At 37.9% G+C, this 21246-nt stretch overlaps 1 protein-coding gene across 1 annotated transcript in view; it reads left to right on the top strand.

The window, feature by feature from the left end:
• The window catches only part of ADGRG2 (adhesion G protein-coupled receptor G2), a 53703-nt gene that overhangs the window by 15434 nt on the left and 17023 nt on the right, over positions 1-21246 (top strand). Inside the window, exons 3-13 of the mRNA XM_082006144.1 lie at positions 7226-7252; positions 9114-9146; positions 10033-10074; positions 11936-11983; positions 13250-13317; positions 14945-15018; positions 16585-16624; positions 16756-16790; positions 18740-18822; positions 19490-19550; positions 20064-20794. Coding sequence (XP_081862270.1) covers positions 7226-7252; positions 9114-9146; positions 10033-10074; positions 11936-11983; positions 13250-13317; positions 14945-15018; positions 16585-16624; positions 16756-16790; positions 18740-18822; positions 19490-19550; positions 20064-20794 — 1242 coding nt within the window. The remainder of the gene's footprint in view (positions 1-7225; positions 7253-9113; positions 9147-10032; positions 10075-11935; positions 11984-13249; positions 13318-14944; positions 15019-16584; positions 16625-16755; positions 16791-18739; positions 18823-19489; positions 19551-20063; positions 20795-21246) is intronic.

Here is a 21246-nt window from a genome sequence, read left to right on the forward strand (position 1 = left end):
ACAATTAACATAATACAATTCAAATCATTGACTGTTTTCACCCAAAATCAAGTCTCCTTGAGGTACACATCGGACTTCCCCATCCTTCCGCATTACCCACCAAGTGCACCCAGGTCCCTGGGCAAAGGCAATCCCACGAACGGGTTTGCCTTTTCCTAATGCAGGAGTAACCCAGACTGTCTTCCCCAGCATGTTTCTCACATGCACCACAGGGACTTTATCCCCTTCTACAGTACGTAGAAGTTTTGATTGGGCAGGGCCGGCTCTATTAGTAGATCCCCTAGTGTTGACCAACCAGGTGGCTTTGGCTAAATGTTTATCCCAATGTTTGAATGTCCCGTCACCCATTGCTCTCAGTGTAGTCTTTAACAGTCCGTTGTATCGTTCAATTTTTCCGGAAGCTGGTGCATGATAGGGGATATGATACACCCACTCAATGCCGTGCTCTTTGGCCCAGGCGTCTATGAGGTTGTTTCGGAAATGAGTCCCATTGTCTGACTCAATTCTTTCGGGGGTGCCATGTCGCCATAAGACTTGCTTTTCAAGGCCCAGGATAGTGTTTCGGGCGGTGGCATGGGGCACAGGGTATGTTTCCAGCCATCCGGTGGTTGCTTCCACCATGGTAAGCACATAGCGCTTGCCTTGGCGAGTTTGTGGAAGTGTGATATAGTCAATCTGCCAGGCCTCCCCATATTTATATTTCAACCATCGTCCTTCATACCAGAGGGGCTTTAACCGCTTGGCTTGTTTGATCGCAGCACATGTCTCACATTCATGGATAACCTGTGCAATAGCATCCATGGTCAGGTCCACCCCTCGATCCCGAGCCCATCTATATGTTGCATCTCTTCCCTGATGGCCTGAGGTGTCATGGGCCCACTGAGCTATAAATAATTCACCCTTATGTTGCCAGTCCAGATCCACCTGAGCCACTTCAATCTTAGCAGCCTGATCCACCTGATGGTTGTTTTGATGTTCTTCGGTGGCCCGACTCTTGGGTACGTGAGCATCTACGTGACGTACTTTTATGACGAGATTCTCTAGTCGGGCAGCAATATCTTGCCACAATTCAGCAGCCCAGATGGGCTTGCCTCTGCGTTGCCAGTTGCTCTGCTTCCATTGCTGCAGCCACCCCCATAGAGCATTTGCCACCATCCATGAGTCAGTATAAAGATAGAGTACTGGCCATTTTTCTTGTTCAGCAATCTAAAGCCAGCTGGATGGCTTTCACCTCTGCAAACTGACTTGATTCACCTTGTCCTTCAGCCACTTCTGCAACTCGTCGTATAGGGCTCCATACAGCAGCTTTCCACCTTTGATGTTTGCCTACAATACGACAGGACCCATCAGTAAACAGGGAATATGATGATGGTGCACTCCGTACAAACTTCCGCCACATAGGTGGCATGCAATTGACTTCATCTGGATCTTTGGATGATTGTCCATTGTCCAAGTCACCATAAATCACTTCCAGCACAGCAGCTAGCTCCCTCAGGTACTGGATACCTTTCTCCATGGTGGTCCACTTGCCTGGGTGACATAGAACATCTTCCTTGAAGGGATACCTTTCCTTCACACCCGACAGGAGTCGTCTCCAGAGGCTGAGGACTTGTGCACCTTTTCCAATTGCTTTGTCAATGCCCCCTTCCCTAGAAGGCTGAAACCAGGACAAATGTCTTGATTTGGCATAAGTTATTAGGTATGTTGATTTGATGATCCTAAACTAACAGTGTTGCAAATAAAAATGCATGGGGCAAATAAAATGAGGTTTCATATATGTAAAGATTTTCTTGCTCTTATTGACAGTAAGCAACCTAAGGGAAATGATTTTCTGTTAGCTTGTAACTATTTTACTTTCCTTTTTACATATCAACTTTAGGGATATTTTAGATTGGACTTTAATTCTTATCCAAATAAGCCCTATTCACTTTCTTTTCTAGTTCTTAAATACAACAAAGGAGGAAGCTTGACAAATCTAAATGAAATTAAATAATGTATGACAGCCTGTCCTCCTTTCCCCTTTCTGTATGCAAAGGTGATTCTGATGAAAGACTTGGTTAGTGAACTTAATGCTGCACCTTGATCAGTGACAAGTCTCATTCTCACAGACAATTTCTAGCAACCGTAAGCATGTGAATATTATGCAGTAAGAGAAGTCATGGTTAGATTTGTGTCCAGGAAAAAGTGCTCCTCAGATTATGCATGCTATCATCACTTGCTGCATTTGCCAGCTCCATATTCATGGATTGTGTTTAGCGTATTTTGCTCTCTGTACTGCTGGATTTGTTATTAAAAGTATTTGTCATTTTTAGGGTTCACTATCTTCTTACTAACTTATGGTACTGAACATGTTAGTGGACAATTTTCTTACCTACCTCAGGATACTACTTGTATTCTCAAAAATTCACAAAGCGGGTTGAAGGGACATGGAGGATGGGAAATGCAGTTTGCCTAACAGTGACTCCTCAAGAGTATGTGAGAAAGACCTTAACATCAGATTCCCCAGGCAGATTTTTTTAGTGGGCAGAAGCAGCAGTGTAGTGATCTTTTCTGTAAGATGCTGCATACTTAAGAGTATTCTCAATTCTTTTAAGAATTTAATTTCCTCCAGGGCCTTTTGGTTGGAGATATGGGCTTTTGCACAAGGTGCTAACCACTTAGTAAGACAGGACCAGTGGCAGGTAAATTTTTGGAGATGGAAACTTCCTACAGATGGAAACTGGTAGGAAAGCCAGTTTGCCCACATGTGGAAGGATACTTTCTTCTCTAACCAAAAGTCCTCTTTATTTTATGTAGAATTGACTCAATTATTTTTATTCATCCCATTCTACCTTAAAAAAACTATTTACTGTTTAAATAATACAGAACAGTTTTATACGACTACTGCTTCAGTTTGGTGTACTATTTAAAGTCAGTATTGTAGCTTAAGGGTCTTCCCTAAACCCACATCTGGTGTTAATAATTTTATAGGTGCCATAATACCTAATCACTGTACAGTGTTAAAGTAACAAAAGTTCAACATATGAGATCTAGAACACATACTTTATAGGATAATGTATTTTAACCAGCCTTACCATGTAGGGAGAAGTCCTAATTTTCATGAAAATTGACTGTAAAAATTAAGTTTATAGAAAAATTTTCATGATCTGTGAAGTTCATACAGTGCTAGACATTAAAAGGAGGAATTGTGTTTCTCTGTAGGCAGAATCCTAGTTGTCTCAAATGAGATGTTTGATGTAACTTGGTTTTGTCTTTACTGAAATAGTTTAAATTCAGTAGGCTGCTAGATTTGAAGGTGTAATTTTTTATGTATACTTTTTACTTAATGGATGTGTATTATTTTACTTAGAATATTGGCACTCTCTCTCTCTCTTTTCTTTTACATGAGAAAATTTCTATCCAGGATGCAAATCAAGTAAAACTAACAGTTAATTTCAAGGAAAATGCCTAAAAATTAAACATAGTGCAATTAATCTGATTTCCATGTATTCATCCTTCCATATTTTAGAGTGGCTGCATTTAGCTTCATGCAGTGAACATTCAACAAAAATGAACTGACATTTCTTTACATCTGTCAAGCTCTCATTTACTCTCTTAATTCTGATTGTTGGCCCCAGTATCTCAGCATTGGAGCAGCGAGGCAGCAATCTGCTTACCTGGTCAGCAGCAATCTGCTTACCTGGCCAGCAGCTGTAATCTTTGTGCATATTTCACAGCTTGCTCAGTGAGAGCAACTGACTGAATGGTTTCTGTCTCTTTTATGATTTCTGTCACTTCCCACTCCTGTTCTTGTGGCTCTCCTGCTGCAGAACAGGCTGCCTCTTCTGAGTCTTCTTCCTGACTACCCTCAAGAGGAGCTTCTTCCTCCTTCACTAACTGGGTCAACCTCCACTTCCATTGTTTCCTCTTGACTGCAGGAGTGACTATTATGGTTAGGGTTGTGTCTCTGGTTTAGCCACAGCAACCACCTGTATGTCCTTAGATCCAGAGTCCCTCTTGCTTCTTTCAGGGTGCTGGACACAGGCCTGGTAGGCACAGACCAGGCCTCAACACAGTACCAAAAGTCTCTGTCTGTCTTCTGTGACTGTCTTCACTTCCTTCCTTCAACTGGTCTGCAGTTTCAATAGGTTTCCATGCCTGTTCAGGAAACTCCCAGGCCACCAGAAATGAAAACTGCTCTAGGGACCTGCCCAAATTCTCACACGCACCTTGCTACCCAGGAATTTGCTGCCTCAGAGTACTTTCCTGTATGTCATCCCTAACTGGTTGGTTACTGGAGGTCCCACAGAGATTTGAACTTGGATCACTGGATTCAGAGTCTGGGGATGGTCTTGTAGACTACTGATGCAAGTGGACCACCACTGGTGGAAGGAGGAAGGTGTCCAGCATCTGAGGGAATTAGCAGTAGTGGAGGTGGTCTACAGCAACCTAGACAACAACCAGGTCTCCAAAGATCTCGATGACGTCCACTGCACATGGGCCATGTGGCAGAGGTTAGTACAGTACACACCAGTATAATATGCCAAAACCTTGGTGATGATGGACTGGCCTGATATCAAGGCACTAACTGTGGAGAAACTCTCCCATCAGCTCTGGCAATTCAAAGAGAATCTCTCTACCTCTGCAACCCTGTGGGCCCGCATCTTGGCTGTAGCTAGAATGTCCTACCAGGTTCAGTGACTTGAAGAGAATATTTCTTCCTCCTTGACTCAACAGCCAGGGTCTCAGCTGTCAAGTGTGCTGAAGTAGGTGACAGTGCCTTAACTGTATGTCGTGCTGTGTTGCCACTTGTTTTTCAAAGCCCAGGATGATGTTTTGGGTTGTGGTATAGGCTGCAAGGGTACATTTGTAGCCACCTGCTAGTTGCCTCCACCATGGGAAGCACATAGCACTTGCCTTGGTGGCAGGTTCACAGCGGTGGTCTGATGTAATAGATCTGTGAGGCCTCCTCTTATCGATAGCCCAGCCGCCTTCTGTTCTAGGGAGACTTTAGTCACTTGGCTCACTTGAGTATGGCTCATGTTTCACATTCATGGGTAGCCTGTGCAATAGCTTCAATTGTCAGATCCAGACCTTGATCAAGAGCCCATCTGTATGTTGCATCTCCCCACAGTTGTCCCTAGGGACATGTTTCATGGGCCCATTGGGCTTTCATTCCCAGTCCAGGTCCACCTGAGCCACTTCATTTCTGGCAGCCTGATCTATCTGCTCATTGTTTAGATGTTCTTTGGTGGTGCAGCTCTTGGGCATGTGAGCATCTACATGATGTATATGCACAAGGTGATGTAGATGTATTCTCAAAGTACATCTCATATAATTTGCAAATATGTATGGAATAAAGCATCCCTGTCTTACCCACCTCTCTTGCTTCCTGCTTTTTTTTTCTTTTGTTTAATTTCTCTGTTTCTCTTTATATTAATAAAATTTCACTTCTTGAATAATTCATCAGCATTTCTTTTCCACATTTTTTCAAAAATAGCTGTGTGAAAGCATAGTTGTGTGTACCTGTTACATTTTTGGTTACTGTTATTTAGTCTACTTCATGTTCACTCAAGCTAATGTGCTGGAAAGGTTTCTGAATACATTGGCAATGGAAGAGCAGTGGGAAAAGCTCACAGCCTAATCTGTGTCTTCCGTAAGTATAAAAGTAATAAACTGAGTAAAAAATTGAGCTTAAAAGAGTTCAACTTCCAGCTTTCAAAAAGACTCAACACACATTTCTCAATTGTTTTGCAAACCAGCTTGAATTGAGGTGAGTAGCACATCTAAAATGGTTGTGTTTAAAAAAGTGTGTGTATATATACATGTGTACAAATATATATAAAAACTTTTGCTCCTAAAAAACCTTCTGCTGCTATGTTGCCTGGCAGAAAACACGTACATGGGGCTTCTGTGTAATTTTTTCCCCATTCTTGCGTTTTAGAAAGTGTTATAAGAAGGTTGCTGCTGCTGTTTCTTTGTAACTAATGGATATGGTAAAGAATATGTAAATATTTGCAAATTAATTATCCATATCATCCTTGTGGCTAATAAGCATATTCCACGGCACATATAGCATCAGTAATTTTCCAGAGAAAATAAAAACAAGGTCACTGAGATGTCTCTGATTCTCCTTTCCTTGCAGAAATTATATTTACGTTTATCCTTTGGAAAGAAGCTATTACTAGTTTTCAGTAAGGCAAGCAAAATAGTCTGAGCAAGGCATCATGTGAGTGATTAGTATTTCAGAGACTCCTTATTTACTATGTTTAACCAAAAATATCTCGGCTTCTGCATAGCCTTTTGATATCTCTGACTTAACTCTCCTACAACAGTAGGAAAGGCTTTACAGTATGACTAGAGTATTGTAAGTTACATTATAAGATGGCTTTTGAGTTATAAGATGTTGAAATACCTTAAGTATATTTTTTTGAATAGCTTTTCATATTTGCAGCCAGCTGTTCTTTAGATTATATTTCTATGATAACTGTGACTTGACTTGTCTGTGGCATTGTCAAAAACCACTCAGTGAATGAAAGGGCTAACTTTGAAGTTGCTATGTAAACCAGATATCAAATTTCCTAACTTATTTTTTGATCAAAATACTGACTGTAACAACGTCAAAGATTTAGTGACTAGTGTTTGCTGTACAAATAGTTGGCTGGCTCCTATCAAGATCAGAGGTTCAAATTTGAAATGAATTACGTTTTTGTAATGCTACTTTTTGCAGGATAGAAAAGAGAACAGATATGTATGGGATAAATTTTAAATGGCAAGTCTCAATGTTATACAAAGTCTGAAAAGAGTTCTTCATAGCCAGCTGCAGCCATCTTGTTATGTACACTTGATTCCCATTCCCAGAATTAGCGAGACGCTCAGGGTAGGTATGCAGCTTTCAGGCTAGCACAGCACATATCTTGGGTCAAAGAGTTTTGTTTTTTTAACATTATGCAATGCAGCCTGTCTAGTATTTGTTGAAATGAAATAGTCGTCAGTTGAATTCTATTTGAATTCCTAAAAATTGTAATTTTTTGAATCACAGATTGTTACAGCTGCCTTTTTGGTCAACCTGGAAGTAGTGTTCTGATAAGCAGGTGTTGCCCTCTTCTGGTGAATGCAATAAACTTTTGATAATACAAGGAAAGGCTGCTGAGGATGGTTATATATGTGTCTGAAACTTCATTACGGTCCTTTTTTTCCCCTGTTTGTTTTTTTTTTTTTGTCTGAAACAAAGCTGCAAATTCAGGAGAATCAGCTGCAACAACCATTTCTGGTAAGAAAACTGTGACTTTGCTGATTACTGCAATGTTTGTTATTTCCTTTTAGATAGATCTGCTTTTATGTCAGGTAGCACAGAAAAGTTGTAATGTAAATGAGTTCCAACTTTTAATGTTGTCATTGTTTGTTTTTTGAAGAGAAAATTAATTTCTTCAATCTACATCCTGAACCTTATAGGATTGCAGTTTGTGGCAGTGATGCTTGGGGATGAAATAGGAGCAAGTTGCTTGATCAGGAGCCTTTTGTCCAGTAATCTAAATAGTGAACAGTTTGCAGAGATGGCAGAGGAGGAACACTGTACTGAGAGAGCTCCCTTACTTCTCCTCCTACCTTAGCAAATGTGCATACATCATTTGATGCGGTGTCGTGTACTACACACACACATGTGAGAGGTTATTAAACTTCTGGGACCAGAGGAGATGAACATCATCTATGAAAGCATTTTTTAAAAATTAGGAATGTAGACACACAGAAATAGCTGTGTGACAGCCAGTTGCTTTCTTGCTTAATGTATACTGACATATTGTGCTCTGGAGAAAAGGAATAATACAGACACAAACACACATGCTTTTGTTCTTTTACAGATGCAATCTTGCTCTGGGAATGGTTCATCTTTAACAACTGCAGCCAATTCAATATTTGTTGTAGTTTATACCAAGCCAAATAATACAGATGAAGTCAGCACTTAGTTTTCACTCTGATTCCTCGTATTTTGGCTGCTTGTTAGTTGCCTTAGAAAATCAGTTGTCTTCAGAACTGTTACTTAAGAACCAAATAGCCTAGCTTTTACTCTGAGTATTGAATTAAGAGGGCACTTTTGAAAAGGCTCAAAATAGCTAGTCTAAGTTGAAATAAATATATCAGAAAGAAAAGCTCCCTTTCCCTTTCCATGTAATGAAGAGATTGGTTTTTTTCTTGATATGCAACTATCTTTATGCAGCACCACCAACTTTTCTTTATTATACTTAAGATATTGCTTCCACTAATGACAGTGATGCTTTTAGTAAAGATGTTTGGGAAGCATAATGTTCTTCTGTTATGAAGCTGCTCTGGCCCATTTAAAAAAAAGCCACTATGTTGTCATATTGGAGTGCTATAAAGTGGTCCTCTCACCACTTTGTATTCCTGCACTGACACCTAAAATGTGCTTACTAAGCACATCCTTCCTGAGCAATCTTTAAATTTTCTTGTCTTAAAGTAATTTTCTTTTTTTTTCTTTTGATGTAGCTAAAAATAATTTGCATCCTCACTCTATTTTATTTATATATGGTTACTGGCAAAAACAGCTTTTTTGAGAGACAGCTTGCCAAACCCAGCGTGTTGTCTTTGCTCATGAGCGTTATGAGTTTGTGCAAGAAAAGGTCCTTGGAGCTAAGCAGTTATTGCTATTGAATATGCCAAATTCATCTGCATCTTCTAAAGGAATGGAACCAATAAAAGGAACTTACCTGGAGGAACTTTATTACCAGCTGTTTGTATTCAGATATTCAGACTTGTGAAATAATGTGAACATTAGTTCAAATATTTATATTGAAATAATGTGAACATTCTTAACAAGCACTGCAGTTCCTCTTAAAATGGAACTTAGATAAATAATATTTGGTTCCTGTTCAAAGTTTTGCATGCTTGATCTTTTTTCTCCAAAATTCATAGAAATGAAGTATTACATTAATACAGTTTTCACTTCTTTTCTATCTTTTTTCCCTAGGATCCTCTATTGTTACTTTTATCACATATCCTATTAATCCTTCAGGCAAGATTTTATTAATGTTTCCCTTATTTAGACTTAGTTAGATTTAGATTTTTAAAATTTTTATTGTATTTTTATTTTTACTGTTATTATTTTTCTTCTTCAGATGTGACTTCAGAGGAGACGACACAAACTGCAGGTGAGAATTAGCATGAATAGAGTAAGGTCTGAAAGGAGGTGTTTGTTGCGTTCATGAAAGCTTGCTTTTTTTTAGTAACTGGGATTTGTTTAGATCAAATTATTTTCTTACATGATCTTAAAATTTGTATTTATCGCCAACCTGTATTTTAAGTCTGCATGGGTAAGCGCATTTAACTGACACTGAGTTGTCAACCTTTGTTTTTCATTCAAGATACTACATTGCTTACCAAAGCCCAAACTGAGCATATTTATTTTTAGTAAGTATGTAGTTTTTTGATATATCTATAGACAGAATGTTTTCTATACTCAGAACTAAAATGTATCCCCCACTGTCAAAGACACATGATGGGTGTTCGTGCAATGAGTTGCCAAATAGGATCAGTAAAGACTCAATCAGAAGAACTTGCTAATCCTTTTTTCCTAATGTTTGCATTTGAAAAGCATGAGTAGGTTCATCCCATATCAATACAGATTCCTACCTGTCTGTATATGAGCTAGATATCCTGCTATTCTTCATAGTTAATAGAGAGAAAGACACATTTTTAGAACATGACTCATCTTCATGCTGAAGTGCCCATGTAGAATAGGTTAAATGGCAATCATACCTTAAAAGCACCACTTTCTCCACTGAATAATAGGAGCCTAGAGTAACAGGCTTATATGGGGACATTAACATTTCATTGGATGGATCTTACTCTGAATGCTGCTTTTTTATTTCCCATGCTGAAAGTAACTTAATTCCCTTATAAATGGTCATGTGTTCACATGTCTTCTGGGAAGACAGAGTCTAAAGTAGAAATTAGGAAACATTTCTGTGACATGTATTTCATAGGCTTTTTAAATTAAAATGTGAAAACTTAATTTCAAAACTTTTCTTTTAACAGATGCTCTTAACATCGCTGATTACTACTCCACCATAACACCAGGTAGGATTCATATATCACTACTGATCTTTTTTTGCTCCTCAAAATTAAAGTACATGTGAGTTCAGGAAGTCTGCTCCCAAATACTTTAAATAGGATCTTTTTTCTTGGTATTATGGTGTGTTATATTAGCAGTCTGCCTTACTTCACGCTGATCTCCAGTCTGGCAAAAGGTCTAATTCTGCAACGCTTGTCTACATGACTGCATATAGAAGAGTTTAATTATTTTGTAAGTCAGAGCAGCAGATTACCAGAAAGATGTAAGAAGCACAATCTCAGGGACCATGTTTACTTTAAAAAAAAAAAAAAAATCCTCATGCTTTTTAGTAGATTGAAGCAGACTCAATTCAGTCACGATTTTCTTAGGGCAGGTCCAGTTTATAGGAGGAGGCTGAATTTAATTTTTTTATTATCCATGTAGGATCTTGGTAGATCAATTTGAATGTAGTTGCACTGAATTAGTGCAAGCGGTAGAAGAACTGGCTTGGAGCCATACTGGTTAGTATAATTTGATTGTGTGAATGTGACCTGCAGGAAGCTTGCAGCTATGTTATCTGATGATCTTTGGGGGCAGGAAGCACTAGCGATTTTTGATCAGTCTTTTATCCTCCACGCTGCTTATCTATTTTGTGCATTTTGGTGGCATGCAGAGGTCCTAAGCAAGAATAGATGGCACACAGATGGGTGCTCTGTAAAGAAAAAGAGGCTGATGTTTCTCTTCTGTGACACTACTGGATTCTCTGTTGAGTTTTTATAAGTGTTATTGTTCTTTATGTAGTTAATAATTTTGACAAATTCAGTTATTTATGAACATTTTATTTCTTTAAGGATTGTTTTTTAAAAAAAGTTCTGATACCATTTTTATAACTATTTCACTGACAACTGCCAAGACAAAAGGGAAGGCAAATTTATTTGAATCTAAAATGCTGTCTGAAAAAATATTTTTTTCCTAATAATTTGAGTATTGCCACCACCTCACAATCTATACCCTCTGATGGCTGTTTGTTGATGGTGATGTTATAGCATCAAGCTATAACAGGCAAATGTTTGTACACCAGAAAAAGTAAAAAACCAAAAAAATTCCCATCTCATTTGGTACTTACTAATGATAACAGCAGAGAAAATAGCATTTGTTTTTCCATTAAGGGAGATCAATCTATCTACTTACATAAGGAAAGTTGCACTGCCACGTTGTTTTTATGAACAAGTGTAGGAGTTTTTTCTTGGATGCAGATATCTTTCTGGTCTTTATTTTGATTTGATACAGAGACTTCTCTTTATAGAACCCTTAATTTGGGATCCTTGTTATTTCTTTGCAGTGTAGGTAGTATTAAAAATATGGGAGCAGCCAAAAGCTTGCTGGAGTTAACTAAAGACATGTTCTACTAGATGAGACTATAAGTGTGCTATCATCATAGTTTGAATTCTATCACATAGAACAGTTTTAGTTTCATGCTATCATAAGTAGCAGTAGTAGGATCCTCAGAAGCAGATAATATGGTATCTAGTGATTCAATACTGTGATATTTGAAGAGCTTATTTATGATATGTTGATTTCTGTTTTATTCGGTTTTTAAAAATGAATAAAGACCACTTGCGTGTCTTCTGTGGAAACTGTTACAGAAAATTATTAAAAATTAATTATCAAAATCAGCATGTTTCACTCTGAATACTAAGTCTTGGAAAATGTCATGGTAAGTACCTTAGAGAAGTGAAGTCTAGGCAGTATATGAAATATTTCTAAAAGGCAAAGATCTTTACATTTAAAACATTTGAATGATTGTAAATATGTATGTTTGTCAGTACTGCGTTTAAGTTCAACTTTTTGACTCACTAGACTTTTTTTTCCAACAAAAAACTGTAGCAGGAGAAACCATTTTATGCAACGTAACACCTGCCTGTAATTTTTCAGGTTAGTGGTTTTCTTTTTCCCTTTTTTCATTATAAAAAACATGTCCAGCTATTTTCTATTCTGAGTAATGAGGTAACTTTTAATTGTTGTGTAAAAGCCAGCTCTGTAAAAAAAATCTTGAGAATTTAGAGAGGTTTTGCATAACTTCTAAAAATTAATATAAGAAGTGGGGGTTTTTTATTTAAAAGTAATGTTTAGTCTGTTGTATTTTTGATCTTTGGTTTCTTAGAAAAGGATACACAGTTGCAGATAAGAATTACAAACCTGAGAAAACAAGAAACTAGTATTCTATGGTAGATGCTGTCTGCCATATTGAGCCTAACTGTATCGGGAATGGAAGCTGAAACAGTATTTAGGAGAATTATTGTAAAAGCCTGCATGTATTTTAAAAGTGTAATGTAACAAAACAGACAGACAAAGGAAAGTGGAAAGGGCAGTTATGTTCTCTTTATGTGTGTTGACAAAAACATAGTAAAAGAAGATTTTGTTGATACATGTTGCTGCCTTCCAAAACACTTTGATAAACAGCTTTTGTTAGAAGTAATTAAGAAAATAGAGTCACTTCTGCCAAGTACCCATATGCTGCGTACTTTATAGATTAGAAAGAAGCAGAGTGAGTATCTGCCTCTTCCCGCCCTTGCCCAATAAAGTTTCCCTACTAGTTGAGACAGTAAACTGCTAGATGATTTGGGTGATGTCACGTATATGTTCCTGTACTGGTCTTTCTCTGTAGCTTGCACTGAATGTATGGCTGCAGGAAGAAAAGTGTTGTAGAGGTTCTTCTTTGTCTCCAAAATGGGCCTACCAGGTCTCAAGGACTGCTGAATGATGCTCTGAGTTATGGTATCTTGAAAGTTCTTGAATCCTGAAGGGAGTCATTTTCAGAGTATCACTTTGCCTTTACCCACACATTTTATTCTTGTTGCAGGAGTGTATTAATAGTAATGTGCAGTGCAGTTTTTCTGCACTGGGGGGGCAGGACACAGGACACCAAAAACCAAAAAAACCCTAGAATGAATTTAGAGACAGCCAGCAAACATAAATATACAGAAAATAATTAAGCTATTGGAATAGTTAATTTGCGGAAATAGTAAGTGAAGACATGGAAGAACAATTGCAAACATAGTGAATGATAAGAAAAGCTAGTGTAAGTGTTCTTATTTCCCTTCTATTGTAAGACAAGACAGTGAATTTTAAAATTCTCAAATAATGTTACATCATGTGGTTTAGCGTTATTTCCTTAACTTTTTTGCCTTTTGGTTTTAGTGTTCTATGTGGGCAAGGTAAAACTTCGGGCAAGTGAAGAAAGTAACACGTCACTAAATGTAGAAATAGTAAGTGTTCTCTCTTTTAAAACTTTATTGTAAGGAAGGTTGAAATGAGTTTCTTGGTCTACACTTAAAATACTGATACCCTAACATGATTCTTACTATGGGGTTTTTTTTCATAGTTTTGTGTTGTTTCAAATACAGTTTGCAGTACAAGTTAATATTTGCAGTGGAAGGATCTACTCTCTCTTAAACAGCTGCTTTGCAGCTAAATTTTAGAATTCCAGCTAAGTAAAATTCCTACAGTAAGGCCCTGTAATCTCTATATAGCCACTGAAAGGAGGGGGAAGCCCTAGGAAGTCTGGAGAGAGGAACTGCCTAATTAAGAATCTACATTTAGGCATAGAGGATCTTCCTTTGGAGATTAATTTAGGCACTTTAGGCACATACTTTACTTTAGAAGGTGATCATCATTAGATGGCAACAGTGTGGGCATAAATGAAGTTGGATTGCATGCTGGGAATAATTCATGTTGAGACTGTCATCAATAGGGTATCATTCTGAGTTTTTTGGCATGTAGTTAATCAGTTACTAATTTTGCAATAGGCCTATGTGACACAAGTGTGCCCACTTATACAACATAACAGATCTTTAAGAGAATGATATCATGCAGAGCAAGGACCATATAGATAATTCAGTACTGAAATAATACTATGAGGATGAGAATGTTCAGTCGTTATACATGGAAAACTGAAGGGAGAAAAAAAAAAAGGACATTAGCTTGTAAAGGACCTTGTATCTGTCTCCAACACATCCCTGTCTGCACTCAGTCTGAGATTTCACATGCCAATCTCTGCAAGCCTGAGAGTAGTCTGCAAAATCACTGCAGAGAGCTACTGCAGAGGTACGCATGGAGCATGGCATTTGGGCAGGGGTAGGCCCCTGGCAAAAGCCACCTCTGCATTGTGTTGCGTTTCAATGGTGATAATGCCTACTGAAACTGTCGTAGTGTATTAACATTATGCCTACAGCTGTTAGAAAAATGTCTCTTGAAACACTTATTTTTTAGCAGAAAAAACTCTCACCTTTTCTTAGGTAATGTCAATACTGTATATGTTAGATGATGTTTTCTTCGTAGTGCTCACTAGTTGCATGAAATGTAAAAATAACCGGTAACAGTGGCAATGAGAAGAACATAAGAATGCTGATCTATAACAGGTCTTTAGATAAGCCTTAGATCTGGCTAGATCATACATATTTAGATCATTCCTACCATGTCTTTCAACTCAGTTTTTGACTTCTTACTCCCAAGATTCTATGTATGTTGTCTGTTACTTGTGTCTGTTATGGAGCTTGCCCCATTGCTGCACCTACAGTCAGAAAGTTTGTTCAGTATCTGGTCTAATCTTTGTTGCAAACTAAGCCAAATTCTTTTTCCATAATGAGACATGGTGAGGTCACTATCCTCTTGCCTGTATCTTTCACAAATCAGACCCTATTACTCACTGAGCCAATTCCTTCCTTAAGTTGTGACAACAATGTCATGGTGAATATTTGTTGAAGTGTGTTGATGAGAAAATGTGCTTCTTATCTTTGGAATTTCAGACTGTTAGAATGTGTGAAATTAACATAAGTTTCTTTTAAGGCTAAAAATCACTGTTTTACTTAGCCATGGAATCTCTGTTTCTAACAGATTAATAACATAACTGTCAACAAGCAAGTTACAAAATTAATTGCAATTCCAGCACCTACCCCACAAGAATTGAGGTAAGTAATTTTGAATAAAGATTGAAATCTTTGTTATATTTGAAAAAGATGAAGTGAGACTTCCATGTGGTTAGCAGACTCTTCACTTTGCATTATTCCTGCACTTTGTAAGTTAAAAATTTCAGGAATTGTCAGTCATTGTTCTTTATCATAAAGTTCATATAGGTTAGAATAGTCTTAGTTTTGTTTTACGTACCACTGGAGTTTGTTTTAAGAAATGGTAAACTTGCTTAATTCCTTTTAGGTCCTTTAGTTTCTTTGGAGCTGTTGTGGTTTAGCCCCAACCGGCAACTAAGCACCACGCAGCTGCTCACTCACTCCCCCTCCCGCAGTGGATGGGGGAGAGAATTAGAAAAAAAACCTCATGGGTTGAGATAAACACAGTTTAATAGGACAGAAAGAGAGAAGGAAACAACAATGATAATACCAACAAAGGAATGTACAAGAACAAGTGATGCCCAATACAGCAATTGCTCAGCACCCAGTGATTGACAGCCCATCCCCGAGCAGTGATTTCCACCCCCCGGCCAACTCCAGTTTATGTACTGGGCATGATGTCGTGTGGTAGGGAATATCTCTTTGCCCAGCCTGGGTCAGCTGTCCTGGCTGTGTCCCCTCCCAGCTCCCTGTGCACCCCCAGCCTCCTTGCTAGCAGGCCGGCACAAGAAGCTGGACTGTCCTTGACTGCTTAGCAACAACCCAAAACATCAGCACATTATCAACAGTTTCTCATCCCAAATCCAAAACACAGTCTCACACTAGCTTCTGTGAAGAAACCCAGCTCTATCCTGGCTGAAACCAGGACAGAGCTCAACAAGGATCAAAGGCCTTCTTGTTTATATGCTGCTGATGTTAATAATAGCAATAACAACAATAACAACAATAGTAATAATACATGAGGACATGAGAGGTAGATTGTTGAGAATGCCAGTCTGACTGAATAAATGGTTTTTATAATTTCAGGGATTTGAAATTTCTGTCTCTTAGGAAATTACTAAGAGAACTTTCATAGATGCATGTTTTTGAATATGTATTCTTGGAGTTATATCTATATTTTATTTTGGTGTAGTTTCTTTTTTCACAGTCTTTATCAGGAGAGGTTTGAATGAGTGCATATTTACTGCTATTCCCAAAATTTACCCTGAAAATCAAAAAGATGTAATTGGCCAACAGGTCTTGTTTGTAGAAGAAATCCATATTTCTTACTCGTTCTATTTCTGTAGCTTTGAGTATGAATTTAGAATTCTGTTCCAAATGATTGCTTGCCAAAAGGCAACTTTTGCTCTTTTAAATAACTTTTAAATAAGTGGATTGATATTAAAATAAGTCATGACAGAGGTTTAAACTTAGTTTGTGGAGTGACTAATAAAAGGCAGCTTTTAAAATGTTTAATCCTTTGAAAAGTGGTTTTACAAAATTAGAACTGGCATGATTTAAAAAAAACACTGATCAACTGGAGGTTTTTTTCCCCCCTCGGTAATTGCTTGTTCTTTTCATTATATTGTTGTAATTGTTTTTAGAAACAGAAGTAAAAATCATCCATAATGGTAACTCTTTCTTTTAAAGAATTTCAGAGTTCAACAAAACCTTGCAAGCAGTGAGTGAGGTAAGATTGCTAATTGTTGTTACTGTTTGAAAAACTTTTTTCAACTTACTTCTGATAATGTCATTATCTAAGTATCAGTACTTTTTTCTTCTGACAAAACAATTTTTTTCTATTTTCACTTGTCATTACAGTCCTCTGTTATGGAATGCAATGCAGAAAACCAGAGGTTTGTTGTTAATTTTTTTAATGCTCATATCTTTAAAAGCTCATATATTGTCTGTGTGTATGAATGGCTACGTAACAGAAGGAAAAAAAAAACTTTCTAGGAAGTTAAGTTTGAGAAACGGGCTGGAGAAATATATGTAGACCAAAAAAGGCATTCTGATTCCATTATCCTCCTAGCATTAGTGATTATTTTTTTAACCAAATGGTATTGCTTTTCATTAATCTTCTGGTGAAGCACAGGCTTGTCCGCCATATTTCTTCTGCATATTTGTCTTAGCTGAGTCACACAGCAACTTAACCACTGAGGCGATGGGATTTGGGATCACCAGACTTCCAGAGCTTGTGAATACAGTGCAATCATTATGAAGGAATAGCTTCAGACATCCCAAGTTGCTGTTTACCAGCTTGGGAAACCAGCCATCCTCAGGGTAGGGGAAGCCTGAGAAGGTAACCAGTTCAGAGTTTGGTAGCCATGGGGTATCAGAATGGCAAGGCTGCTCCACAGGGGTGATCCTGGAAACCCTGAAATGTAGATAAAGTCTGTCAATTTAATTGCTGCTCACCAGTAAATTGCAGGTCCTTTAAACTGATCAGCTTGGAAACACTATATTCCAAAATGTGTGGTTTAACCTGGAAGGTAGCTAAAACAATCACAAAGGCATTCGCTCACATTCCCCCCCCTCTCCCCCTGCCGCAGCAGGATGGGGGAGAGAATTGGGGGAAAAAAAAAGGTAGAACTCGTGGGTTGATATAAAGACAGTTTAATAGGACAGGGGGAAAAAATGATGAAAGAACATACAGAACAAGTGATGCACAGCACAACTGCTTACCACTTGCTGACCAATACCCAGTTTGTTCCCGAGCCACAGCCCCTCCCTGGCCAACTCCCTCAGTTTATGTACTGAGCATGACGTTGTATGGTATGGAACACCCCTTTGGCCAGCCTGGGTCAGCTGTCCTGGCTGTGTCCCCTCCCAGCTCCCCGTGCACCCCCAGCCTCCTTGCTGTCAGGCCAGCATGAAAAGCCAGACAGTCCTTGACTACTTAGCAACAACTGAAAACATCAGTACCTTATCAACATTATTTTCATCCCAAATCCAAAACACAGCACTATACCAGCTATCAGGAAGAAAATTAACACTACCCCAGCCAAAACCAGGAGATAAAACAAAATATAGAACCTAATTTTCCCAAATACTTGAATTTGAGGTTTATCTTCCTGAGTTAGAATGAAAGAAAAGTCCAAAACACTCAGTAACAGACAGAAAGTCAGATCACACCTTTAGATCATATACTGGCAGTGGTTAGGGTACTCTTAATTCTTGTTAGCTGGAAAGAAGCTCCCCTTCATCTTTTATGTGTTGCCTTGTCATTTCACCTGTGTGTTTGATTTTGCTGAACGTGAATAATTCTTACTGTGGGTTTGCTAGTTTAGGCAGGGTTTCACATCATCGAACCGTAATTGTACATGTGAAGTTACATGCTTCAGTGGGTCATTCAAGTTCTCTCTAAAGTCAAGAGAGAGAACACTGGCTTTCCCCAGGTGATAGAGATTTCATATACACTGACATAGCCACCTAGGACACTTGCTAATTCCTCTCTGGAGTTTCTTTACAGTAACAGTGGAGAATAAGTTATCTTCACAAAATTATCAACTTTTTAGGGACTAACATTAACTAGGGAGGACCCCACTTAAGAATCAACAGTGTCTGTAGAGAAAACAGAAAATAAGCTGTCACAAACTTGTGTATTACTCTTCTTTTTAGCCTGGCATAGTGTTTTATGTGCATTAAAAATATCCCCAAATCTGAAAAAGCCTAGGAAAAATGTGTTTTCACAAATAGCATTTGTGCTAATGTGCTTTCACTTAGCATTTGATGTTAGTTTCATGCATTATAAAGATGAGGCAGATCTGTTTCTTAAGTCTAAAGCTTTTTCTTCTCATTATAGTATACACTGCAACTTCATAATGAAGCTGGCTGAGAGAGAGAATATAAGCAGTTTAACAGACATAGCAGAAATAAGACAACTTGGTAAGTTATGCCCTTAAAAATAGTCTCATCACAGTTACCCTTTCAGATTAAATTTCATATCTTTGCAGGTGACCTCCCAGTAGCTAAAAGAAAAGACTGTTACTTACTTTTAGATAAAAATTATTTTTTGTTGAACAATGTAAATACATCAAAAATGCAACTTTCTGACTTTTGGGTGGGGAGGGGGAAGGAGAAATATGTTTAAAAAAACATAAAATTGCTGACTACATTTAGCAGACTTTGAAAGGATTAGGTGTAAAATTACTTGAGAACAGAAATGTGTTACTGAAACAGTGATCTGAATTGAAAAGTTTGTAAAGTAGCCAACCTCTCGTAGTGATATTGCGATAGTAGGGAGTGGTAACTCATACCATTTGTCCCTTTGTTTCAAAAGACGTAGCTTTTCATTTTGGTTTGTTTACAATAACAAAAAGAGAAATCTGTACTTGTCAGACATTAAGCAAAAATCTGGGGGTATTGCAGTATTCTGACTGGTCAAGATCTGTTTTGCAAACGTCATTTCAGAATAAAACTCAAAATCAATTATGCAATATGCACTATTATTTAAAAAGCATAAAACACATGCTTATTTGAATATCCTCCATAACAGTAGTAGCAATTTTTATGCTTCAGGATAAACTAGATTAATGCTTCTTTGCCATCTCAGAACGGTGCTGCTGTTCATCACTGAAGTATTGTTCCTTGACTGCTGAAGAGTTACAAATGTAGTAAGTATAAATACAAAATTTGACTTGCTTATTTCCTAAATTTCCTAATGCATTAATAGAGTCAGCTTCCACATTTTAGTGTAATAGCTAGGAAAGACTCCACAAGATCAACCTAACAGGCATTTTGCTATATAGCTCCCTCCCCATTCCTCCCTTTTCCTCTCCCCTCCCTTCTCTTCCCTCTCCCACCCTTAATTTTTTTCCCCCCTGATGCAGATAGCTTTTGTGTTCAGCATGAGATCACCTCCAGAATAGGCATCAAAGGCAGTAGTGGTGTTTATGGACTTGCTAGTTAACAACTACAGCAAAATAGAATGCAAGAACCCTCAAAAAGTTATGAAATTCATATTTGTTACTAGAGCATGAAACATCCAACATGATTGATTTTAAAATATACATTATCAGTAGTATGTCCATATAATTCATATATATTCCTCTATTATAACTTGTTTTCTTTAAAATAGAAACAATGTTAAATTTAACATTTATTTCTGTGCCTTTTTTTTTTTACAGTACTGTACAAGTGCCACCTCATTCTATATGGGTTCCTTTCCCACATTCTCCTTCTCTCCCTAAAAAGACTTCCTCCCAAACTAATATTTCCCCCACTGTGCTTTCTACCAAACAAAGCCCCACAATTGGACCACTGATCCCACCATTTACAGAAATTTCTTTTTCTGGAACTCTCTCCACATCTCCTACTACATATCCTCTCTCTGAAACTTCTACCACATCTACTACTGAAACTTCTGTGTCTTCCACCAGTGCTACCACTACACTTTCCTCTTCTGAGTCTCTTGCTCAGCCTACCATGCCAACTTTTCCTTCCATAGCTACTGATAAATCTGTCACTACTTCCATACCTGCAACAAAATCTGTCACTAATGCTGCTTTCTCAATTAAATCTGATGCTGCATATCTTAGCAAGCCTATTACAATAATTTCTCCTTCTGCAGGTTTCACTAAACATTCTGCAGTTCCCTCTTCTGAGCTTCCCCCCAAACCTCCAACAGAAGTTCCCCCCCTTCAGACTACCACCAAATCTGTTGCACAAATTCATCCTGCTACAGATTCAACCCATCCCATTTCTGGTAACAAAAATGTTACTACAGCACCTATTCTTCCCCTTACTCCTTTCACAATAACTTTGACCCCTACTGCTAGTCCTGTCAACCATTCTGTCTCAGCTTCTCATCCTCATTCTACTGCCGATGGCCATGATAGCCTGCCTAATGGGAGCACAGGTAAATGAGACAAGTAAAATTATTATTTTTTTAAATTGAATGTTATATACTGAATTTGCTTTTAAACTTTATTAAACAAGATTATATATGCGAGCTGTGACTTCCAATTACTGTGAAAAGCCCGAGACAACTCTCACGAGGTGTATTTTAATTGTAATTTTAAAATACATTTTGATGCCTTTGGCCATGATGAATGATACCTCATGCTACAAATTGTTTGGTAACTGTGATAGAGAGGTACTGTACTAAGTTCCCAACAGGTACCTTTGGCAGAAAAAATAAGTCACAGAGCCAGGTGGCTATTTTTTTTTACCAAGCTAGTATTTAAAATATTGTAAATCAATGTTGGATCTTCCTTAAAATCTTGTTACAGATTAGGAATATTCTTAGCGTATTTCCTATGAAGATAGTATGCATTTTCACAAGCTTCTTTTCAAATTGCTGATCTTATC

The sequence above is a fragment of the Phaethon aethereus genome, assembly GCF_964289735.1.
Source record: "Phaethon aethereus genome assembly, chromosome: 1".
NCBI classification, from domain to species: domain Eukaryota; kingdom Metazoa; phylum Chordata; class Aves; order Phaethontiformes; family Phaethontidae; genus Phaethon; species Phaethon aethereus.